General features: G+C 36.5%; 1 protein-coding gene across 1 annotated transcript in view; it reads left to right on the top strand.

Moving 5' to 3' along the window:
- Positions 1-26972, top strand: part of LOC123234361 (phospholipid-transporting ATPase ABCA3-like) — a 208750-nt gene that overhangs the window by 138064 nt on the left and 43714 nt on the right. Inside the window, 5 exon segments of the mRNA XM_044660271.1 lie at positions 1999-2230; positions 4780-5083; positions 23515-23773; positions 23948-24152; positions 25379-25598. Coding sequence (XP_044516206.1) covers positions 1999-2230; positions 4780-5083; positions 23515-23773; positions 23948-24152; positions 25379-25598 — 1220 coding nt within the window.

Raw genomic sequence — 26972 nt, 5'->3', positions numbered from 1 at the left:
CAATAGGAGAGGGGTAAGGTGAAGGGATAGGAAGGTACTCTTAGGACAAGAGAGTGGAGGGATTTTTAGAATCAAACATATGGGGACAGAGTTGGGGAGGGATAAGAAAGGGGAAGAGGGAGGGAAAGGGAGAGCCTTTGGAAAGATGGGACAGTTTGAAATTAGGAGGGCAAAGGGAGAAGATAAAGGAATATTTGGGGGAATGAAGGTGAATAGGAGGGATACCAAAAGGATATTGGAAGTCTGAGGATGGATAAACAGTGAGGAGGAAAGGAGTAGACGGCACAGCTAGTAACTGTGACATTGAGTGTAATGGGATGAATTCATACATGGGAAGAAAATGGACAGCAGAAAAGATCAAAAACCAGGACCTGACAATGTATTATAAGAAACACACTGAAATGAAGATAATATACTATGCCTCAGCTGATCCAGAAAAGGCAAGGATGGTAGCCAAAGTTGGGGCTAAAAAGGAGATAATTGGAAGGGCTGAAAAGGGAAACTATATTATGTTGAGGGACAGGGGAGGGTTACTATGGATAATGAAGCATTATCAATATTGGACCACAATTTTTAAAAGAAAAATGAGATTGGGTGGAAAGAGATAACAAATAACAGTGGGGGACTTTAATTTTCTCCTCTCAGAACTCGATAAATATAACCGAAAAATAAATGTTAGGGAGATGAATAGAACCTCAGCTAAGTTAAATATGATAAATATCTGGAGAGTCTCCAAACACCTGCATGTAGTAGATCTAAGCCTGAGCATACACTTAGTCCAAACATAGTTTCTGGTGGGACAATAAAGGCTTAAAGAGCATAAATATTATGCAAAAGTCTTACTATAACATTTGTCATATCATGGAAGTAATCCTGCATTCCTGAGGGGTTGTGACACTGGAACAAAAGTTCCACTGGGTATGACCAAGCTGGAAAGACTTGTTTTGGAAAGAGTATGGTCCTGGCAATAAATTTTGTCTGCTGCCTAAGGACCAATCTAGCAAAATATGTTAACTGAGAACCAGACAAGCTAAAATGATATGAAGCTGGAGAAACAGATTTAATACCACTTGCTAGAGCAGCAGTGAATTTTTTTTTAGAAAACAAGGAGGAAAGAGCTATAAATCTGTTCATGATGCATTGACCTAGAGATCCCATTAGTAGGGTCAGACCCTAAAGACATTAAGAGGGTTAATACCTGTGTATGCAGGAAAATATTTATGGAAGCTTTATTATAACAAAGTAACTGGAATTAACAAATGCAATAAATATGAGAAATGGCTGAATAGATTGTGATATTTGAATGTATTGAAATGAGAATAATAATAATACATGCCATGATAAATTTTTTTAAAGTAACAATCACAAAATCAAGGGGAAAAGTAAAACATTAAAATTGAACTCAAAAACAGAGAATTTTTATATTAGCATAAGAATATAATTTACATATTTTTAAACAAATTGTAAATGTGGAGTTTGGTCATGCACATAAACTTTTATGCATTGTCTAGTTAGATTTTTTTGTGGTGGTGAAGTATACAATAAAGAATAATTTTTTAAAAAAAGAACCAATGTACTGTGGGGGGAGGGGATTGAAGGGGGGTGAAGGGGAAAGTAAGAACATGAATCATGTAACATGGAAAATTTTTCTAAAAAAATAAAATATTAAAAAATTTTTTGAAAAATTTAAAAAAGAACCAACGTACATACTTGGGTGACAAGATTTTTCCCCCCACACTTAAAAAAGAAAAAAATGTAATTGGATTTTCAATTTCTTAAAAGCTTCACTGCAAAATAATTGTATATTTTGTAAGCATGGCCATATTTCTTAGTAATTAAAAAGTTTCCATATTTGGATGGGATGGAAAATGATCCCTTTTTTATCTCTACTGCATACCCTACTAAGGATACTATTTAAAAATTTATCAGTTACCTTGACAGTCTCCCAAAGACAATTAACTTTCAGCTCCAGCTAAAATGAAATGCTTTTTGGTACAGGGTTGGTAAGATGGTGGATTCGAAGATGGATCTCCAAGCCATTAAAGTGTCTGACTCAAATAAAGAGTTCCTGAGACAGGCCAGTAGAATGTCTTTAGAGGGAGAGGATATGGGTATTTATCTTCGTGATCCTGAAAGTGAAGAAGAAGAAGAAAATGAATGTAATACTGATAAAAATGATGAGAAGCTACGTCGTCCACACCACTATCTACCTGTCAGATTCAATACAGGGGTAAGCAATCTTGCTTGGAATTGCAAGCCTAAAAGGTTTGGTTAGTAAGCAATGTATATGTTTTGATTTCAATATTTGAACTGAAAAAAAAAAAGGTTAGAAATAATATCAATGGAATACTCAGTCAGTTTTTGGGTATAATGGCTGTTCTGTGCTGTCCAAGTAACTTTGTGATTCAGAGGCTACACTGTAATAAATCATTAGAAGGAAATGTTTTGCAAAAATTATGGTGGTTGTTCTAACTGGTATCATCATTCTGGGTCATATATTTTTGCTTTAGGATGTGATCTTTTAACTCTGCCACCCAGGAATTTGGTTTTTAATTCTTCTAAAGTTTAGTAAGAAATTTTGAGTTAGCTAAAGTGATTCATGCTAGTTAAACATATGGGACACTATTTATTACATGTTGAACTTTAATTTTTCCATATCTCTAGGCTAGTATATTATTTCCCCAGAAGAGAGCTTTGATGCAACAAGCTAAAATTAATAATTACATTATTTATTAGGAACTTAGATAAAAGGCTAGGTAGTTTTAAGGTAAATTTCCATTTCAGCTGAATTAGAATTTTTATTTCAACTGGCACCCTCTGATACTTGTGCAAGTTGACATGTGAGATAGTTGTTAATAGGATGGTCACCAAGATTGAGAAGAAAGGCATCCTTCCCTTTCTTATAACTATCATTTCTCCGGGATACCTGAACTTTTGGAACTTAATTGCATACCACCTTTGTAAATTCCAGTGGCTCCCTATCACTCCAGGATCCAATAAAAAACCCTATTTTGGTATTCAAAACCCTTCATAACCTACTCCCCCTGCCTTTCCAATCTTCTTACATTTTATTCTACTTCACATACCTTTTGATCCAACAATGTTGTTTGTACAAGACACTCTATCTCAGCTTCAGGAATTTTCTCTCACTGCCCCTGGTATGTTCTTCCTCCTCAACCTTTTGAATTCCCTGACTTCCTTCATTACTACTATGGTGTCAAACTCAAATAGAAAGAGGACCACTAATTTGTACATAAAGATCCTTTCAGGCTACATCTTGTCTTAGTTTTACAGTGTAATGTAATTTATGTTTTATTGTATTTTTATTTATTTTGTTAAATATTTCCCCTTTACACTTCAGTCTGGTTTGGGCCATGGTGGGGAGTTTTGTGGGCAGAGTTTGACACCTTTATTCTGCAGGAAGCCTTTCTCAACCCCCCTTAATTCTAGTGACCTCTCTCTTAATTACTTCCTACTGATCTTGTACATAGCTTATTTGTACAAATATTTGCTAGTTGTCTCCACTACCCTCCGCAGTCCAAAAGATTGTGAGCTTTTGAAGCAGAAACTGTCTTTTGCACTTTAGCACAATTCCTGACAGATAGCAGGTACTTAATGTTTGCTGACTGACTCTTAATTTCAATATATTTGGTGTCCTTCATCTTATTTATTTTAGTTTATGCATATAAAAATATTCTTCTGAGAAAGGGTCCACAGGCTCCGTCAAACTATCAGATAGATCCATGATACAAAAAAAAAAAAAAAAAAAAAAAAAAAAAAAAAAAAAAAAAAAAAGTTAAGAACCTCTATTTTAAAGTTAGAGCTTGTTTAAGTTTGGGCATACTCTAGATCAGTGATTCCCAAAGTGGGAGCCACTGCCCCCTGGTGGGTGCTACAGCGATCCAGGGGAGCAGTGATGGCCACAGGTGCATTTATCTTTCCTATTAATTGCTATTAAAAATTTTGAAAAATTAATTTCCAGGGGGCTGAGTAATATTTTTTCTGGAAAAGGGGTGGTAGGCCAAAAAAGTTTGGGAACCACTGCTCTAGATAAATAGGACAAAGAACATTTGAGCTAGAAAGGACTTTGTAGACCCCAAAATCTCACTCTGACTTTATAAATAAGGAGACTAAGGCCTAGAAAGGTGATTTGCCTTAGGACACACAGCTAGTTAATGGTAAAGATAAAGTTAGAAGCTAAGTCTCTTGACTCCCAAGCCAGAGCTTTTTCTTTCCCTACATTTGGATACAGTATAAAAACAGACAAAAAATTGAAATTTCCAGGGTTATGGGAATGATTACTTTGTGCAAAGTAACAACTCTTGTTTATACAGGAGAGATAATAGGACTTTGTTTTTATGCTGCATAAAGATGCTCAATGTATGTTCAGGGGGAATGTTTATCTTCTTTTAATCTTCTAAGTATGTAACAAACGGTGATTTCAGAAATAAATTTTTCTTTTATCAAATAATTTTGTAAACATAAAATGAAGTTTTTAGTGTAGTCTAATATTTTTTAATTATCTCTGCCACACTTATTGTGTGCTATTGGCCAAGCAGTATGTTCAGGGATGCCTGTCTATTCTTTGTTCTCAAACTACTTTTGAACTACAGTCACATTATAAGCTTTAGACAGTTTCAGCATAATATCCTGCTGCTGACTATGTTTCAAGAGCTTTTCATTTAGCATTTAAATTGGACAAACTAGCTTCTGTATTCCAACTCTCAAATTCTATGGCTCTGGGACAATTATAATACTATGTTTCTCTCTTCTTTTTAGATTTATCTCTTCAGCCAGCAGTTCTATGCCATGTTAGTGAAGAGGGCTACCTTCAGCTGGCGTAATTGGAAGTTAATACTACTGCAAATTATGGTACTTCTGACATTCACTGCTATACTCCTCAGAGCCATCACCTTCTATTCAGAAATTAATGATGACCCTCAATTAGATATGAGTTTGCGACACTATGGCAGAACCGTTGTCCCTTTTTCTATTTCTGGGAGAACTGAACTGAGTCGACAACTCAGAGAACATATACAAACTTTGCTAATGGATGAGAGACAAGTGCCCCAGTTTGTGAAAGGTAAGGGCCACATCGATGAGAGGACCTATCTCTGTACTTATAAAAAAGATAGAGTTCTATGACATTAAGTTCTCAAAAGTTCTGGTTCCCTCTCTTATAGAATGTGGCTTGGTTGCCAGAACAATCTTTGTAAAGACTGGGGAATTGGCTCCAAAGCTAGAACTATGTTCAACTATTTGGCAGTATTTTGATATTCAAATTCTCTAAGATGGTTCCTGGTGTTTTGGAACCTTTTGCTTAAATAGTTTATTGAGAAATTGTTTAAAGGGGGAAAATATATTAAGATCTTTTTCAAGGCCATTCTCTACCAGTTACTTTTATGTTTAAAATAAGTATAAAAGGCTCTCAGTCTCAGTTGAATGTTCAAGGCAATATAGAATGCTACCTCAGCTGGACACTTATTTTACAAAGGGAAGTGGTTGTTCAGCCAAATGCTGTCTCTGATACAAAATGCCATTGTGGAACATGCTAGCACCATTCTTAAAAGTCTTTGGTTGATTTTTAAAAGACTGGATTCTTTTTAGCACTGAAATCATGAAATTGTCAGCCAGATTATAAATTTCTTTATTTGAAAACGGAATGCTGTAACCAAATGCCTCTTGTGCAGTATTGCAAACCTTGAAACTCCTTTTTATTAGGGTGCATTTTGCTAATATTAATTTACTTAATCATCACTTTAAATGTATTTCCATTTTGAAATGGAGAATTATACATGAGAAAGTTTTTCTTTTTTAAGACACTTTTACAAATGAATTTTTTTCATTTCAGTTATTATATAGGAATCAAGAAAGATAATTTAGTTTTTTGTTTGTTTTTGTGAATGAATTTTCAGTTTTCGTGAAGGTAGCAATGATGGCAGCTTAATACCCCTATTTAACAGTGATCTTTTAATTCACTTAACTGCAGAAAGACTGGAATTATATATATATATATGTTGCTGTTGTTAAACTCTTTTTCCTTATGGTACCATTCCTTATGGTAGAGTATTAATAAAAGCAATGAAATATTATGTAGGCTTTTTCTAAAAGTTCAGATATTTATTATACATGTACAGATTTTAAGTTCTCTAAACAAATACCTTTAAAGAAGAAAAAGAGAGTTCTCACCATATAATATGAAACTATTTCCAAATGTGGAGCAACCACCTTGGGAAGGTGATAGAAGTAGAGGTATTAACATGGTTATATGTGCCTCATCAGCCTACACACATGATGTGCCAAATGCCAGTTACAATATGCCAAAAATAGTTCAGGCTTTCAGAAAACTACCCAAATACTCAGATACTGTTAAATTTACCATTAAATCTTCATTCTTTGCTGCCTCTGACTCTATAACTGATTCATCTCCATATTACTTTCTTTACCATGAAACCTCTTCACCCTTGAAGTTCATTCCTTCTCCATACTATTTGCTCCTGAGACCTCACCTTCTGTCTGGCTGGTTCCTCCCAGTATCTCTAATTTAAGGAGAAGATCCAGGACAAAAATGTCTTCGTCACTCCCTAGGCTGCACTGCTGACTTATCTCCACTGGACTTTCTCTGTCTGGTGCCCCTTGTATTAGGTACCTTCTCTACTCTCCACCATTTTCAGTTTCCTTTTACCTGTTGTATTTCTCCATTAGTATTTAAGCTTCTTGAGAGTAGGGACTTTCATTCTGTTTCTGTGCTAAGCATTTCACAGTGTAGCATTGTCAACTTTGAAAAACACAAAACCACTAAAGTAGTTAGAAAGAACAAATCTTTAATCAGAACTAGAGGCAGTGTTCAATATTGGATTGCCACACAGAATCAAGTGCTTAATATCACATGGAGCTAAAGCTCTGGAACTCTGGCAACAGTGTCTCTGGGAAAATGCACTACCAAAGATGATTTTCCAAAGAGCAATAGAACATGGGGTCTTATATAACTTTTGGGTAATTAAGGACAGAAAACACATATTGATTGGCTAGAGGCCATAGCCAGAGGCTAGGGTACCAGTAGACTAAGATACAATGGGAGAAACTTCTAAGACAAAAAGGTACTTAAGATTTGATTATGTCTCCAAAGTCTACCTAAAATGAGACTATTAGGTAGTTTAAGACTTATATTGTTCAGTCTGAGACAAGGTCAGTTTGGAACTCCCTTAAGGCATTTTCCCAAGGGACAGGGGCAAAGTTGGAGGTACCAAAAACAGCATGGTGTGCAATCTCATGTTTTGCAGCACTGAGTACATACTAACATTCAGCTACCTAGATTGAGCTTGTAGGCAGTAATGGACTAAAGGTTGTAGGTCCTTGTTTCTTAGAACTAACTCATTTTGAAATCACAACTCCTCAAACATTCCTTGAGAATTAAACCTTTCTTTTTTGTTTATCCAACTTGTTTATAATTCTGTAATTTAATTTCTTTTCATATAAAATCTAACCTGCTACATAGGAATGTAATCAAGATAAAAAGGATAAAGCAATTCCAGTGATACCTATTAAGATTCTTGTCATATGTTAGCCATTATTAGTCTGTTTTTTGGATGAGGATATACAATTGAAAAAACACTTTATGACTCTTGTCCCATGGCATGCAATGCATTCAGTCACCATATTTTAATACAGAAAAAGATGACCATTTTAGTCTTATGGATGAAAGATTTTGGTGTTGTGGAGGGCTGGAGATTAACCCTTGGCCCAGAAAAGATGCCCTTTCAAGAATGGCAGTGTCAATGTGGAATCTAGAAACCCCCAAACTTGTAGCAACATGGGATCTGAAGAACCCCAAGTTTAGTAAGCTTGAAAGATGGAGACCCCAAAGCTGGTCCTCCTTCCTGAGAGAATCTACCTTGAAGGGAATCTCAGACTAGCAGTTTCAGACTGAAGAATAAACCTTAAGATAGTTAATGGATCTAGCTAGGTGGAATTAACAAATTTTAATCAAATGCTAAGTACCCTTTTATCCTAGTAGCTTCTCCCATTGTATCAGAGATCCTTTCCCAAGAAGACTCACACCTGTATGGGGACCACCCTTTTTAGTATCCATTATAAGTAGTCCATTCCCTTACAAATCATCACATAAAGCCTTCCCAGCTTCTTTCCAGATTGTCTTATGTCTGGCAGTTGTTCAACTAACTGTGAGACAGTTGTTTCTCCTTGACTCAACTATTTTTGCCACTTTAAAGTTCACTCAGAGGCATAATTTTTAATTATTTGTGAGAGAATTTGGAGAGTGAGGTAGGTAATCTTCTATCCTCATCTGGTGTTGTTTTTCATTTACATTATTGTACTCATTGTATATGACAAAGCCCTGATTATAGTAAATGTAGTGAGTCTGTACCTTTCCTTCCCTAACATTTAGCATAGAGGTGTCATTTTGCATGGCTCAAATTGAGGCAGAACAGATATCCCTAGCTTCTCCCTCTATCCTTCTTTAAGGGACACTTCAAATACTGCCAGATGGGAAGCAGGAGGGGCCAGATGCTTAACTACTCTGCCCTCTTCAGAGAGACAGAAAACCAGACTAGAACTATATCTACCTACATTTTAAATATTATTAGTCTAGGACAGTGATGGGCAAACTTCTTAAAGAGGGGGCCAAAGAAATGGAAATGATCATCTGTCAGTCTGTTTCTAAGGCAGCTCTTTTGAAGTTTCATTGTTTTGCATCCTACTTATTGTATTCATCAGATTAGGAATAATGGGCCATATGCAGCCGGATAGAACATTTCAGGGGGCTGCATATGGCCCATGGGCCATAGTTTGCCCATCACTGGTCTAGGAGGATGTTTCTAGGTTCAAGGGAAACTTCTGACTGCTATTCATTAATTGAGAAAAAGGAAGACCCCTAGCTTTATATCCTAGATTTTATCCCTTTCCCACCTGATACCCCTTGCACACTGAACACACAAAGTAGTTATCTAAATCATTAGCAAAACAGAATCAGAGAAAATATACATTGAAAACAATATACCAATATACAGAGTGAAAGAGAAAGGAAATCACTTAGCTCAATGAAGAGAGTCCTGAATAAATAATAAAACCCAGGGTGAATAGAGTCTCTAGCCCCTAATAAAGACAGGATTTCCCATAGGTTGCTTCTTTTCCCTTGAGGCTTTATAATAACTGTGTGGAGATTAAAAATAATATGCAAAATACTAAATATATTTATAAACATTTTATTAATAATAAACTAACAAAAGAGACTAACTAAAAGGTACTAAACAGCTCGCTACCGGAACCAATGAGAAAAGAGGGAGGAGTTACAGCCAACTGTAAAACAATAATGTGACCATGCAAACATGGAGGTGCAGGAGCGATTAAAGGGAATTTTGGGTGTTCAGCCCGGTTCTGATTTCCCAAATTAAGAGGCACTTCAGATAGTGTAAAAGCAAGAGGTACTGTTTTATTGTAAGCTCAATCTTGGGTCCCACCGCCTCCAAGGCAAATGGAACAGGGAATGAGAGGTCTAGTCAGCTTATATACAGTTTGAGTTCCAGGAACTGGGTGGGGGTTGGGGGGAGGGCTGGATGTTAACACATGCTTCCTATCATCCATTCACAGATGTTACTGGTCAGGGATCTTTCCTGCCATTCATTAGGTGTTGCCATTTGGGGTCTTCCTGCCATTTACCAGATGTTACCAGTTGGGGGGTTTTTCCTGCCATTCATTAGGCTATTTTTATTAGCTCTTATACCCAATTGGCTTCCAGGCCTAACATGGGAAAATAAAGAGACTTATGGGGGATGAAGTCCAAAGTTCAAAATTTCCATTTATACAACTGGCAGAAATGAGATAGCCTCTGAATTTTCTTTTGGGAAACATTCCCCTTCAAGCCAAATTAGTCCTATGAGGTTTCCTCAACTTCAAAAGGGTAGCAACATGTAGCATCTCTTTTTATCCACACTTCAATTGGTGTCTCCTTATAGACCATCTCCTAGCACACTTCATCTATAACCAATTCATATCCCCTCAAATCCCACAGCTTCCCAGTTTATCAACTCCACATTTCCCATAAATTATATCTTCACTACACCTCAGTCATACTTAAGCATAACTATATCTTTGAGGCCAACTTTGTTTAATATTGCCCTGCCTCCCTGATCCAGAATGCTGCAATTTTCCTTTCTGATCAATACTTTCTTTCTATACTTCTATCTCCCCCTCCTCCTCACTCTTATTTATACCTTTTCTTCCCCACCTTTGTCCTCACTTCTTTCTCCCTCTATTTCTCTTATAATAAAATGAAATTCAGTAGGGATAAATAATATATTAGATATGGTTTATCAGCAGTTTATCTGAAGAAGATCTTAGGGTTTTAGTGGATTCCAAATTCAAATGAGTGAGTGGTATTTTTGTAGGGGAGGAGAACCCCTGGATTCAGGAAGGAAAGCTTTCTCAAAAATGAGAGAACTCTGAAGCTTAACTTAAAAGTAAAAAAATAAATCTTTATTTATTAGTAAGATAGGATTAATGGCCAGCAAGAAAGCATGAGTGGAACAACCCTGGGGGGTTGCTCCCAAGACATGGCTGGACAGCATGAGTGGAACAACTATATGAGTTGCTCCCTGAATGCTTCAGTTCAAGGGTTTTTATATTCTTTACAATAGTGTTATGTCATAGTGTGGACGTGACTCCCCAGTAGTAGACACTCAGGTATTCGATGGGATGAGGGGTCTGCCTGAGACTCTCAGGGTGTTAGCTATCAAGGTGTGGCCTAGAAGTGTGTCTCTTTGTCTATCTCAACCTAAAGGACCCAAGGATAATAGTTTTTGGCTTGGGAGTCACAAGGACAGGAAAGGGGAAGGGAATTTCCCTGTTCACAGCCTGCCTGAGTTAAGGGGTACAGTGTCCATGCCATCTCTGCACAATGCCCATGTCAATATGATGTGGTCAGCTTAAGAATGAATTCAGAAGGAGGGATTCATTTTTTCCTAGAAGCTATGAAAGCCAAAGATCACATTAGCTTCTTTGGCTACCATATCATGCTGTTCTAGGTACTATAATTTAAGAAAGATAATTATTACTTGTATAGCATCTAGAGCAGTGATTCCCAAAGTGAGTGCCACCGCCCCCTGGTGGGTGCTGCAGCGATCCAGGAGGTGGTGATGGCCACACTTTTTTTGTATTACATTCTATTCTGAGTTCAATAAATAATTTCATAATTTCCAGGAGGCGCTAAGTAATATTTTTCCTGGAAAGGGGGCGGTAGGCCAAAAAAGTTTGGGAACCACTGATCTAGAGGAAGGCAACAAGGATGGTAAAGAATCTTAAACCTGAATCATATAAATACTGATTGAAGGAACTGGAGATGTTTAGCCTAGTGAAAATAATCCTCAGGTGGGAAATGATAGTAGTCTTAATGTATTTAGCTATTGTCTGTCATGTTGAACAGGAATTAGATTTGTTCTCTTTATCCCTACAGGATATAACCTAGAATAATAGGTTAAAGTTGCAATGAGACAAATTTGGGCTTGATGCTAGGAGAAACTTCCTAATAATTATAGCAGTGTCACATGCCAATCGGTTATCTATCAGAGAAAAATAATGCTCAAAAAATAAATGCTAAATCAGATCAGTTTTCTCCACTTAAAAAGGAAGGGAAATAAGGACAATCTACTGCAAAAAGCATTCATCAGGTTTTATTAGACTTTAAAAACCAAAAACTTCTCTATTGTAATGGTTGCACTCTGGAAATTTACCTTAAAAACTCCAAAAAAAAAAAAATCAGGTTCATGGCCTTTTTACTTCTCAAAAAGTAAAACCCATAAAAATTTCTCACCAAAACACAAAACTTAGGATTTGTTAAGGAAAAACTTAAAATTACCTTCAAATCAGAATATCTATTCAATTCCCATCTCTTTATCTTTTTACTCTAATTTACCCCTGGCTCCAAAATAACATTTCTCTCAGTTTTGCCTTTAACCCCCTTTGGCCTAAGGCTAAAGTGGCTTCTTAAGAGGAAATTTGATTGTTCAGTTTAAAATGCTCAGGATTTTCTTGCCATTTAAACACAAAGCCTTTTACCAAATGTTTCTTGTCTATTTTCAACAATGCAATGACTAGTCAAGTCTGCAGTTTACCAATTTAAAATAAACTTTCTTTACTTCAGAACATATACACATGTTAATCATAAAAACCTTGCTCTCTGGAAATAAATAACAGCTTAACAAAAATGTGAAATTACAGCATTCAAATCAAAAGTTAATACACCTAGGGGGCAGCTGGGTAGCTCAGTGGAGTGAGAGTCGGGCCTAGAGACAGGAGGTCCTAGGTTCACACCCAGCCTCAGCCACTTCCCAGCTGTGTGACCCTGGGCAGGTCACTTGACCCCCATTGCCCACCCTTACCACTCTTCCACCTATGAGACAATACACCGAAAGAACAAGGGTTTAAAAAAAAAAAAAGTTAATACACCTAGAATAAAATGCCTCTCATTACCAATATCATTAAAAATTGACTGCTGTTGATATGCAATATTTTTCACATTAACCATACCAAAACTGGGAGGAAAAAGGTTAGAATTTAAAGTTTTGAATCCTGGACCTCCTTTGGTCCCCAGATAGCCAGTTCCTGTATTCTCAGCTTTGGGAGGAATTAACTGTTAACACAACTTTCAGACATTATTTGCTAACATTTAAATCACAAACATTTAAGGTTATTAGCAAAACCTTTTAAAAACACATCACAAATTCAATATAGGCAAAACCTCACAGAGAATTGAGAAGACATCCAGAACTTAAGTTCTTTTTTAATTTAATTTAATTTTTTAATTAATTGATTTAGAATATTTTCCATGGTTACATGATTCATGTTCTTTCCTTTCCCTCCTCCCTCCCTCTCCAGCCAACAAGTAATTCCACTGAGTTTTACATGTGTCATTGATCAAGACCTATTTCCATATTATTAATATTTGCATTAGGGTGATGATTTAGTCTACATCCCCAATCATGTCCCCATCGACCCATGTGATCAAGCAACTGTTTTTCTTCTGTGTTTCTACTTCCATAGTTCCTTCTTTGGATGTGAATAGCAGAGAACTTAAGTTCTGAAGCTTCTATGAGAAGCTTTTTTTACACAGATTCACAACAGTTTAAACCTTAAGCCATGGCATTTCAAGTTTTAGAGAGACGTTCCATATTTTGATTAATTCAAAAACAGTTACTCAGAACTTTAATTGAATACTTATGGCTCCAAATCTCCAGCTCAGTGTTCCAATTCAAAGCTTTCAAGCCAACCATTCATGCAGATATTTTCTCTCTGCTATTTCCTTTCTCATCTGAACTATACCACCCTCATTCTTACTTCTAATAGGGATACTGCTTCACTCACATACACAAACACAACCACACACATATCAAACCAGAAACCTAGCCAAGCATGGAGTTTGCAGTCAGGTTGACCTGCACTTTACTTTGGCCAAAAAGTTAGGCAACTTTTACCAACCATGTGTATATCTGTATTCCAAAATTCCCCCAGGTACCTGGTCCATTTCTACAGCAGCCCTGCCAAGGGCCCTGGGCCACTCCGCCATATTGCAGTAGCCTAATCCTCACCAGCCTTTACTGCAAAGACTCTGGATCCCCATAAATAGCAGCCTTATTTTAAAAAAGGCCCTCAGCTTCCACAGTAGCTTCTACAGTGGCTTCTACAAAGCCCTAGGCTACCCAGCAGCCTCTGGGCTGGCTCTGGGCCTATGGCTCCTCTGTGCAACCACAGAAACCATTTAAGACTCCTTAATTAAAGAGTGGGTCACGTTCCCAAATACACGAGACTGAATCCTTTTTTCTGAGAGCCCACTTGCTCAGACATGCTGTTAAGTGACCTCCTGACCTGACCCTAATTAGGTCCTTGCAGGTACCTTGCTATCTGAAAGTCTGTTTAAAAAATGGCTTGAGCATATGACTGGATCTCAGTGGGACCTCCAAATGTTAAACTAGAAAAAACACAGAACTATTAAATAGTCAGAAAAATCACTCTTTAAATAAGGAAAGGAGTTCAGCATAATTCCTCTCAGGCCTCCACACAGAGCTGTGCACTACAAACCCACACAGAGCCCCGAGACTCTGGTCACTCTGGCCACCAACCCCTGGGAACACCAACCATGCACAATTGGACAATTCCAAAGGACAAAAGAATTTGGGAAGCTTATATAGTTTTGGGGGAACTGAGGGACAGGGAAATATGATTGATTGACATTACCATGGCTACAAGGAAATAGGAGTGTTCAAACTACACTGACAGGCTTGGGAAAGGAACCATAGTCAGAGGTTATATAAGGGAATAGACTACTTATAATGGACACTAAAAGAATGGTCCCTGCTCAGGGGCTAGTCTTCTTGGGAAGGATCTCTGATATAATAGGGGAGACTACTTAAGACAAAAAGAATATTTAGCATTTGCTTAGCCCCACCTAACTGGAGTCTATTATTCAGTCTGAAATTGGCAGAATATGTGACCTCCCTAGAGGCAAACTCTCAGGAGACAAAAGGGCAACTTAGGGTCTCCATTTTTTAATCTAAATAATTTTGGGGGGCTTTCAAATCCCACTTGGCTACAAGTTTGGGGGTTTCTAGATTCCACATTGACAATACATATGTTTTACATAGCTATAATTAGTTTGCCTATTATGAAGGGCAACTTGGACTTTATATAAGATATGGATTCATACCATACCTTTGACATTTATTAGTTATCTTACCATGGGCAACACATTTATCCTCTTTCTAACTCATTCTGCTTACCTTTAAACTGAGTATCTGTAGTACTTACCTCACAGAATTGCTATGAGGCTCAAATGAGATCATTTATGTACAAAATGTTACAAACTTTAAAAGTGCTATATGTCATTATTGTCCCAATTCTTTGCCTTTTTTCACTTAACATATCCATACTTATCGATAGTCCACATCATAATTTTAATAACTTTATCATATTTCATTGTGTTAGTATAGTTAGCTTAGTCATTCTCCTGTAGAGAAACATATTATTTCCAATTTCTTACTATTTTAAGTACTGCTGATATCAATAGATGTATATGAAGCACCTTTGTTTTTCTTTTCAGATTGTTTCCTTGGGCATATGACACAGGTAGAATTATTGGTAGCTAAGTAGTAAAGTGGGTAGAGTGTGACTCCTCTTCCTAAATTCAAATCTGGCTTCAGATACTTACTAGCTATGTGAACCTAGGCAAGTCACAACCATATTTGCCTGTTTCTCCGTCTATAAAATGAGCTACAGAAGGAAATAGCAAACTCCTTCAGTATCTTTGCCAGGAAAACCTCTAAATACAGTCATAAAGGGTCAGACACAACCAAAACAACTGAACCACAAAGAATTATGAAATTAAAGAATATTGATAGATTTATCATTTTGTTTCTTTGAAACAAATTCCAGCAATGTGACAAAGACTAAACCAGATCTTCTAACAATTATGTAAATATATCTACTTCTCTATACTCTAACACTAGGTTGTTTGGTTTTTTTAATTTATTAGTTTTTGTTAGTGTATAGGTCTGTATTGATGAAGGCATAGCACAGATACTAGGGCCACCCATGGAGGGGGCTCCTCCATTCCCCCTCTCCACAACTCCTGAGGACATTTTTGCATGCCCCACCCCTCTGTCCAACTACCCAATGGGAATACTTCCTCTCTCCACTATCTGACTCTGGAATTTAATGGGGTTTGGGGAGGGTGGAGTTCACAGGCAATTTGAAGTTGTAGTTTGGGTACGAAATCTCAAAAAATTTGTCAAATGCTGGTATAGGTCTATAATAGTATCTCAAAGCTATTGAATTTTTCAGTGAAATGCAATAGGCATTTCAATACATTTCACAAACAATATAAGAAATGGAAAGTGAGTGCAAATTTATATTAATCCATCACATCTAATCAACCTTAGACCACTTTTCCCATCCCCCCAGCTCTTCACCTTAGGCTATCCTAATGGGTGGAAAAGTGAATGAATGAAAAGCAATATCCTTAAGCAAGCCTTCTCTTCCTTAGATCTTAGGTTTTATACCCTAATTTCCCCCTCTCTATCTTTGATCCCAATGAGGTAGCCCATAACACAGATAGAACTCAGAATTCCTGAATTTGATTTTGGCTCTAATAGTTAAGGACTGTGTTACCTTAGGCATGTCACTTCCTCCTTCTATATCTCAGTTTCTTTTTCTATAAAATCAGAGTAAAATATCATATCTACTTCAGGAAAGGGCATGACAACCAGGTGCTCTAATTCCATTCATCATTCCCTCCAGACTTCCATCTTCATCTTTCTTATTGGTGTCTCTGCTGTCACTATTATTCTTGCTGTCCTTGGCAGCTGCATTCATTGACTTCTCCTACATTTCTATTATTTAGGGTATTTGAAAAGCAACTAATCTCTTCAGGTCTAGTTTTCTTCCCAAAATGTTTCAAACACTTTTTCATTATTAAAGATCCATCTTTTTTAAATTTATGATTAACCCTGGACTACATCCTAAGCACCATTGTTCTTCATAACACAATATTCCATTTCCTCCTACATTTTCTGGTGATTGCACAATAGTTTTCATTATTCAAATTTCTTTTATTTAGTTTTTGAAGGTCTTTCAACTGGTCATTCACAGAACTTGCTTCTAAATTGTTCAATTTAACCACTATGTGTCTTGGAGTTTGCAGTCTTAGATTTCTTTGTTTGTTTTGTTTGTTTGGGAAGTGCTCTATGATTTCTTTCTATTATTTCATTTTTTGTGTTGAGAAGTAGTGGACAGTTCTTTTGCATTATTTCTTGCATTATGGTATTCAGGTATTTTTGTCTTTTCATGTTCTTTTTAGACATATATGATCATTAGATTATCTCTATATCTAGATTATCTCTTGCCTAGAGAACATATTTTCTTTTCATATAATTTTTCTTTGTTTCTCTTCTTCTAGACTGTCCTTCACTCCTTTGTATTTGCCTTCCCAATTTATTATTTTCTCTTTTATTTCTTTGGTAAGGCACCATTACAGATTCCAGTTTTTCTTTTCTGTCCATTATTTTTGCTGTGCAAGTCATAAATTCTGCTCTCATAATTCTCATGTCTCTTTTAAACCACTCAGGAACACTTTGTTGTGGTTTTATGTTCTTCCATGACATTTTCTGTCTAGATTGGGAGGCTATTATTCCTTTTTTTGGCTATGTTTTCCCTGTTGATTTTATGTTCAGGTTCTTTGAATTTTCTTCCCAAAATCTTTGGTAATTCAGCCTTTTTTTCCAACCCTTATTTTCTCCTATTTCTCACTTTTTTACTCCCTCCCCTTTGAGGATGTTTTTCCTGGCAACTGGATCTTGAAGCATGCGTGCCTTCTCCCACATTGGGCAATTTACAATCCACCAGCCTAGGACTCTGCTCCAAGTAATTTGAAAAGGGATAGGTCCAGCCCCAGCTATATGCTTAGTGGTGTGTTACACAGCACTTCCATCCACTGTGTGCCCTTTAAGAGTGTCCTATCCCACTCCTCTTCCTCCATTCTTTAGATTGGCACTATTGGTACTACAAGGTTGACTTCTATAGTTTGCATCTCCAAGACTTTAGGAGGAAAGGGTGATGTGGAGTTTAGTGTTGAGTGTTCTATTTCATGACCAGCCCTACAATGGACTCTTCAAGTGGCTATAGAAACACCTCTGTTTTCAACCATTCAGATGTTTATCTTTGTCAGTCAAGAACAAATCCCAAACTTAAAAATCTTTTCAAAAATATTTTATTAAGTGGTTTGGCAAAGGAGAGAGCTGGAAAAAAGCCCTTCAAGTGAATCCCAAAAAGGATTCATGGGTTGTTTGAGATGTATATAAACATCTAAACATACAATAAAATTTGGGTAAAGCCAAAAGACAAGCTTTGGGTGAAGTTAAAACCCATTACTTGGGAGAGGTTCATACATTCCTTTCATCAATCTCTGGTTCCCCTAGAGGGTCACTGGTGTCAACATGATCGGCATATCCTACACATCTTGGGTTAAGCAATATCCAGTCACACAAGGCTAGATTCAAACAATATAATAAAGTTTGTTCCCCACAACTCCCTTCTTTGGGGATTTTCAAGCCCAAGACTCTTATACTAGTAGAAGCACAGTTATAGAAGCAGAGACCTAGGTTAAGATTTCAAAGGATATTCATTAAAGTAAGCTGAATCAGTGGAAGTGTCTTCCTCACTACCCAATTTGTCTAAAACTTGATAGAGTTCCATTAAGGCAGGTAGTGGCCAGATTAGTGACAAACTTCTCCCAATGTTTCATGGTCAGTGTAATCAAATTGAGTAAGCATCAGGGGATGTAAGTCAGAAAGCTAAAATTTGCACTTAGAAATAAGTATACTATACAATACAGAGAAATTTCCAAGACACTGAAAGCAATAGGAAAGAAGAATGCATATGACCACAAGTACCACAGAAAAGACAGATTCATAATTCCATGCATCCTGCAATGTCATAAAAGTTAAACAAATAGTTAAGCAGAGTTAAAATCTCATACATTACCTAAGGAAACAAAACTAGTTAGAACCTATAGATAAACTAAGTCAGGTTGTAGATTAAACTACAGGTATCTCTTCTACATCATAGGGGTTAGGAGAATGGTGCCCCCAAGATCTGGAAAATTCACATAAAAGTTTTTGGTCCCCCCTTCATGCCAGAAAAGAAGTCAGAATTTTTTATTTTCTTTTATGGGATGTTTATAGTACCATATTATAAAATTTGGGTTGAGAAATTAGTCATAGGCTATATAGCAGTGATTGTGAACTTATGGAATGGGTGCCAAAGATGACATGTGGAGCACTCTCTGTGAACACCTGGCCACCCTCTCCACACCCCACAACCCCAGAATTTGATACTAGAAAGGTAGACTGACTTGGGCACAGCTGCGCCCCTCCCCCTCTCCACTATGCCTAATGACATTTTTTAACATAACCTGCCCCTCAGCCCAGTGGGAGTGCACAGGAGGTAAGGTAGGAAGCTCACAGGCAGCAGAACTGGAGGGGGAGGGGAGCACTCGAGCCACTCCCCTCCGCCCTCCACACATGCTGAGGACATTCCTCACTTATCCACCTCTCTGCCCAGCAGACTAATGGGAGCGCTTTCTCCTTCCTCTCTGTGGGGGAAAGGTTGTGCAGGTAGTACCCAGCACTCACTGAAGGGGAGGGGCATGGTACTCAGTTGGGGAGGGGGGTGAAGCCCAACACTCCATCTCTAAAAGGTTTGCCATCACTGCTTATAGTTTCTAAACTTTTCCTGTGTTTACCCATCTCTGAATATCATCTACAGCTTCTGCAAAACTCCCCCCAAATTCCCATTTTATTTCTTATGCCAACCCGCAATATAGTGAAACTGCAGTGGGGAAAGTCACAATAAGGAAGGGACACCTGTATATTCAGAGAGCTTGCAACAAACTGATTGAGAGGGGAGATTACCTATCACCAAGATAATCAAAAAAACTCAACTTCAGGGAAGTCTTCCCTTATGCAGTTAGCTAGGGGAGCTAACAAATAACTAAATTACTTTGGGGATAATTCTACCTAAAGAATGCCAAACAGCTAATACTATTATTCCATAAATCAGATTTTGATATGTTTTGATTAATATTAACAGAAGACAGATTTTTAGTTAACTAAAAGTTGCAGGAGGAATGGCCCTTATCCCTAAACAATAATTGAATCTGACAAGCAAATGTAAAAAACACCAGGAAACACCAAAGCAAAAGCAATACAACAATTATCATCAATCCTAAATATAAAATAAATTAAATCATCAGCATAAAGTTTTCTTGTTCCTGGTAATCTACTCCTAATATTTACCAATCAGCACATTTCCTCTTGAGTCCCTGCTCTCCAATATAGCCATCCAATTCCCAGAAACATATTTTTCCTGGGATCTTCAGAATAGGCCTGTTATGATTAAAAATAATAAAGACTGATATAGATATATAAATTAGTATTTTAATTAAAGCCATGCTGATAGAGATAAATCATTAGACCACGCACCAGTAAGAATTCAAAACTGCCGCCTCCTCCATTATTATTACCTCTCCTCTCTTTCCTGCCTGCTAGCCAAAAAGAGCGAGACTACTTTTGATTCTCTCATTTAAACTGTCCTCTGTGTGGTGACGCAGGCATTCCCACTCCCAAAGAATCGGAAACGGAAACCCGTTGGACCACGGGAAATGTAGTTTGATAATTCCCACGTGTCCATAGAAAATATATATATACTTTTAGATGGCATTTTCCAAATTCCAATTAACAGACCTCAATTTCAAGGTGGTTCCAGAGGTGTGTTTCTCCCAGGAGATCAATTTCCCTAATTCCAAGCCATTTGCAGTGGTTCTCTGGGTAATGCTACTAAAACCTGCCAATGATAAGACTCAATACAATTTAGTAAGGCACACTACTTCTTTCTCCTGTTTATAGATGAGGAAACTGAGGCAAATAGGGGTAAGGGACTTATACCCGGTCATACAGTTAGTATTTAAGGGCCTGATTTGAACTCAAATCTTCGTGGCACACTATCCATTGTGACACCTAACTGTTCAGTTCGTGTGGTAAAAACCAGTTCAAATCTTTTGGAGGAGTTAACTTATTAATAATAGTGCTATGGGAAGCATATCAAAGGCAGAACCTATAATTCCTTCAAGAGATCAGAGAATTTTATTTTTCACATACCATTTTTCTTTCTTTCTATGAACCCTGTACCCCATATGGATAATATTATCTACAGGCTGGAAGAAGAAAGGATTCATGAGGGCCTGAAAACAAGACCTTTTATCTTAATATTATCAGAAAGAGACTTCAAAACAGAAAAGGATGTGATTTTAAAATTTATTTATACTTATTAATGTAGTTTTCTATGTAAAATCTTAATCTAGTTTTGAAAATTTAGCACACACTTGTCCTATCTCCCCTTTGAAGATATACATAAGTGTGCATGAATGTATGTACATATATATGTAGAGAGAGGGAATGTATATCTAGAGTATATACATATATTTAAAAAATGGAACTTTGAAGACTCAGTACTACACATAAATACATAATCATTAACAAAGAGATGGAAGTCAAGTCTAAGAAATCATTTACTTGTGTATAATGGAGAAGAAGAAATTGGAACTTGCTATTTCTCATAAATGAAGTGTGTAATAAGAGCATACAAACATTAAGAAGGAGTAGAGTGAAGGGGAATTATTTAAAATTATCCAAAATTTTCTAAAATATCTAAAATCTTAAGATTTTATCTAAAATTTCATCTAAAATTAACAAAGGAGAGGTGAAAATAGTTTGCTGTTGAATAACATCAAACTTAACAGGGAGAAAAGTCTAACTATTGTGGCTAGAAGACTAAAAGAATCCCAGAGAAGGAATAGTCACAAAAAAACTTAGTTATCCTTAAAAAGATTTTAAAAAGACCAAGATTAGGAAAAGAATTAGTATTCTAAGAATGAGAAATATCGTAGATTGCCTCTTAGACAATTTGGCAAGAATTTAGCAATAGTCATACTAAATTAATAATATTATTGTACAGTAAAAAGTTACAAACTCAGAATCTTGGGTAGAATGAACTGAAGTAGAGTTAAATGAGCAGAACTAGGAGAACAATTTATACCATGTTAACAGTGTAATAATGAAAAAAAACTTTTCAAGACTTAAGAATTTTGATCAATGTAATGATCATCCAGTAGCCCTATGCAAAAACATGTTAACCACTTCCTAACAGGAATTGCAGAGACTTTTTTTGTGATTATCACTTTATAGATTCATTTTATTTGACTATGCCTATTTGTTACAAGTTCTTTTTTCCTTTTCTTTCATTTGATTTTTATTTAGGAAGTGGGGAGAGGAGAGGTTAGTACTAGTGACACCAAACAAAAGAAGAATCAGTGTAACATTTTTCAAAGTGCAAAGGAGAGAACAGAAGGAAATTCAGAATAAAGAGCAGAAAAGCAAGGAGGTTCTAAAAGTAATATGTGTAATTTATTATATACTTGTATAAAATAAAGGAGATATGAAATAGAGATGGTACAGTAGATAAAATACTGGGCTTGAAATCAGGAAGCAGAATCTTCATAAGTTCAAATACATTCAGATAATTCCTAGCTGTGTAACTTTGGATAAATCATTTAATTCTGTTTGCCTCAGTTCTTCATCTGTAAAAATTAGCTAGAGAAGGAAATGGTGAACCATTCCAGTATCTTTGCCAAGAAACCCCCAAATGGGGTCACAAAACATTGGAAACAAGTCAACAACAACAACAACACAAAGTAGAGATTCATGGTTTCATTTAGAATTCCTTTTTTATATGGAAATTCTCTTTTTTTCAGCATGAATTGTCTAAATTCAACATAAAAATGTAGGGTAATTTTAAAAACTTTTCATCTGGTAAAACCTTTCAGACATTGCATTTCATTGCCATAGCTTTTGAGAACACAAAACAGGAAGATATATTGTAGATAGACTTTCATAAGGGATGTTATACGTCTAGTATGGCTAATTGATACCTATGTATTATTTCCTAGATATTTTATACGACATTCATAGAAGTCTAAGAAAGAATAAAAATCTGAGAAAAGTCAGCAATTTGACTTCCATGGCATGGCATGAGATATTTCCTTAACTGACCATGGTCCTTAGAAAATGGACCAAACTCTGTGTTCTCAAAAAAGAGCTAGAGAATGAGCACAAATTACAGGAGGCGACTGAGAAAAGACTACAGCATCACATAGTAGACAATAAAAATTGAAGTTCAGTGGTATATCCCTTTCTTAGTTCTCTTATTTTCTTCTCTCCGGCTTAAAAGGTGGCATATGGCAGGGTCCAGTTAGGAAACAAGTCTTTGCTTTGGAACAACTAGCCTCAAAGCCAGATGTCTAAACATTAAGGTTTGGAGAAAGTCATAATCAACTTTATCTTATATACAACAATTTGTGAATTTACCCCAGAGGAACAGAGATGTCAAACTAGAAGGTACATCAGAGATTCTCTGTTGCAACTCCTTCGCTCTATAGATGAAAAAACTAAGGTCAAAGGAAATCAACCAACATGCCCAAGATTGCAAAGGCATTCAATGTCAGATATGGGATTTGAATCAGCTGCCAGAGCCAGGACCCTTCTTGCTATATTATTCTCTCTTCCTTGATTTAGCTGGAAAAAAGACAAAACAAATAGGAAATCCTGGAAGCACATGATTTACCTTAAACATTCAAAGAACAATAATTTCATGTTCCACACAATCCTATTGGATTGGAAATTTTAGTTAACACTGACCTAACCAGGATTTTTGGAGCATGCATGCTTTAGCTTACTGATATTGATTTCAGAAATATTGTTCGTTATATGCTATGTTAGAATTGCCCCATTAATCTGAGGAAAGGTTAGTTCCCAAGCACAATCATCCCTCAAGGAGAAGAATTACATCTTATTACATGATTCATATTGATTAATCATTGTGGCTTCCTCATCCTAGGTAGCCTGGATGAGTTCCTCTTGAGTGATAAGCTGTGCGAAGGTCAATGCATCATTGCAATTGAGATTGACTCCCATGATGACAAGACAGAGATCACTGCTCTTTTCAACAACCAGGCATACCATTCACCTGCAGCAGCCTTGGCATTAGTGGACAACATGCTACTATTGTCACGTACTAATACTCGGGCTTCCATTAGCGTCTCCAATAAGCCTCAGCCTCGAAGTGCCATCAAAGCTGCAAGGGAAACATACCATAAGTACGTATTACTATCTCTCTCCTTGGCATGTGGTTTTCAAACCATTAATATTTCTTCTAATATCTTGTACATTTAAATATCATGATGTGGAAGTTAGCTCCTAATATGAATCAATCTTCTCTGCTACCAATCTACCCAGGCATACTAATGTCTCTCCATGTCTATCTTTCACAGGGGCAGTCGTGGACAAGAAATTGCCTTCAGTTTGTTCTTTGGTATGGCTGCCTTGGCCAGTAGTTTTTGTCTTCTAACAGTCACTGAGAGAATCATTAAGGCAAAGCACCTCCAATTTGTGAGTGGTGTAGGAATAATTAATTTCTGGTGCTCTGCCTTCTTGTGGGACCTCTTCGTCTTTTTCATTCCTTGCCTCCTGCTACTGGTGAGTATAGGAAGAATGTATCTGTGTGTGTTAAAGTCCATTATTCCAGGTTGGAACTTCTTCCCCTTCAGCTTAATATACTACTCTGTTCTTAAATCTAGTCACAAAAGCTGAGGTCAGCTCCATGGCTCCTACTGCTGGGAAATCTTCTGAGTAGCTTCCCTTTAACCTCCCCTCAGTAGATGAAAGTTTGCTTTCTGATCTTTGGGCGTCTTCAAAAGTCTAGTCCTAGATGCCCTTTGATTTGTTCACTGATGAGTACTAGTCACAAAGCTGGAGCCCTGCTTTAAAAGAATGTGTGACCTTTGATCCAGCAATACCATGACTGGGTTTGTATCCCAAAGAGATTTTTTTTAATGGGAAAGGTTCTCTTTGTACAAAAATATTTATAGCTGCACTTTTTGTGGTGGAAAAATTTGGAAACTGAAGGGTTGTCTCTTGATTGGGGAATAGCTGAAATTGTGGTATATGATGGTGATGGAATACTATTGTGCTATAAGTAATAATGAACTGCTTAATTTCTGTAAGAACTGGAAAGACCTCCATGCAGAACCAGGAGACCATTACACACAGTAACTGAAACATTGTAGGACAATCAAATGTGATTAACTTTGCTACTAACAGCAATGTACAGATCTAGGTCAACTCTGAGGGACTTATGAAAAAGAATGCTATCCATATCTAGAGAAAGAACTATGGGAGTAGAAATCCAGAAGAAAACATAAAATTAGTCATTTGTTTATATGGGTATATGATTTGGGGTTTTGATTTTAAAAGATTACTCTATTATAAAAATGAATAATAGGGAAATAGAATTTGAGTGATAATGTATGTATAACCCAGGGAAATTGTCAGCTCCAGGATGGAGAAGGGAAGAGGGGAGGAAGACAACAAGAATCATGTAACTATGGGGAAAAAAATGGAAATAAAAAAAAGCTGGCGCCCTAGACATAGTCATGCTCATAACAACATTCTTGCTCTAATGTATCTCCTAACCTAGGGGTTGAAACAAAACTTACAAAAATAAGATGTCTGTAAAAAGCCTTCTCAATATCTTTGTTTTCCCTTTGATGAGCCAGCTTTTTTAAAGGTTAGTAAAATAGTTTGGCTGAAAAGGAGTTTCATACCCCTATCTTTAAAAAGGGAAACTTATCAGTTTCTCTCTATCTCTAGGATTCTTAGATTATAGACTACTTATATTTCCCATCTCTATATTTGGTTTTTAGATCGTGTTCAAAATCTGTCATATGGATGCTTTCATTGAAGACTTTCACTTCATAAACACATTAATTATCTTCCTGTTATATGGCTGGTCCGTCATCCCCCTCATGTACCTGATGAGCTTCTTATTTTCTAATAGTGCCACTGCCTATGCCAAACTTGTTGTATTCAACTTCTTTTCAGGCATGATCAGTTTCCTCTTTGTTTACATGGCAAAATCTAAAGGTAAGGGTAACAGTGCTTTCTCTCCCTCTCCCTTCAGTTGTCCTCTTCCCAAATAAGTCCTTTCCCAAGGGAAAGTAGCAAATGAGTGAGTGAGAAGAAACAGGGTTTAAGGTAGGGAAATTACCAAACAGTTATTGAAAATTCATAGCTATCATAAATCTGTTCCATATTGGAGTAGATAATGTATAACAATCCTTTAAATAGAAAGATTCTTTCATTCCTTGAAGACTTCAGTTGACACTATAGATTAATACTTAAGTGAGGTGAAATAGATCTTAGTTTAAGAAACATCCTGGAATGAGTTTCCTTTTAATCCTCTAATCCAATGACTTGTATGGCCCACATTGGTTCTGTATACAGCAGTATTTGAGGTATTTATTTCCTGAAAATCTTCCCAAGATGATACTATAAACAAATGTAGTGAGTGATCTAGGGAAGTACATAAAGATGATTCTTGAATGGAAAGTCTAAAATAGGAATAAATCAATCAGTCCTCAATTTTTGAGGTAGTCACTTTCCTAGAAAATGGCGCAAAAGTTAAAAATGAGAATACTGATACAATGAAACTATGGGAAATAGGGGGTTAGATACCTGCAACCACCAAAAACCATAGTCTTCTGCTAAAGACTGCTTAAAATACACTTTTCTGCAGATAATTCTTTGTAACAAAACATTAATTCCTCTAATAGGATCTTTCCTAACACAGTAATCATGAAATAACCTATAAAATGCAGAAAGCAAAATAAAATTGGTAGCATGCAAAACTTTTTTTACAAATTCTCTATAATTTTGTGACCTTTTATGTTAACATCTCAAAAAATTGGATTTCAGACAATATTTACTTTTATAATACATGAAATCTACTATATTATAAGTACTGTACAACACATAAAAGTCTTTGTGGAAGATCATTGTAAACCCTGGCTCATTTGTTGAGAAAACAAGAGGTGATATTTTTATTTTATGTAGAAAATTAGAAAGGAAATAGGATTTTAATTATTTCTGATAACACCATAGCCATGTGTCTCTTATGTAAAATCAGAGTTCTGAAAGTGTTTTTGATCCAAATATTTCACTTGGACATGATTCAAAGATGTGTGTATCTCAGCCACTACTGATTTCTATGTCCTAATGATGAGGAATTCCATACCAACCAATTTCCCTTTATTCCAAATCAGAGGATTTTAGACCCTCTAGCCCAGAAGATAATGAATCAAGATGTGCTTCCTTCCTCCTCCCTCTGAATGACAAACACAAACACTATTAAGAAATGTAGAAAATTCTATACAAAGTATAGTTTAAGAAATGGAGACAGGAGTTAATAATTCACATACAGCACACCATTTGTTTGACTGTAATGAAGAATTCTTTGGG

Source organism: Gracilinanus agilis, chromosome 1, assembly GCF_016433145.1.
Source record: "Gracilinanus agilis isolate LMUSP501 chromosome 1, AgileGrace, whole genome shotgun sequence".
Classification (NCBI taxonomy): Eukaryota; Metazoa; Chordata; class Mammalia; order Didelphimorphia; family Didelphidae; genus Gracilinanus; species Gracilinanus agilis.
The sequence above is the reverse complement of the archived record's forward strand: the minus strand, read 5'-3'. Positions and strand labels throughout refer to the sequence as shown.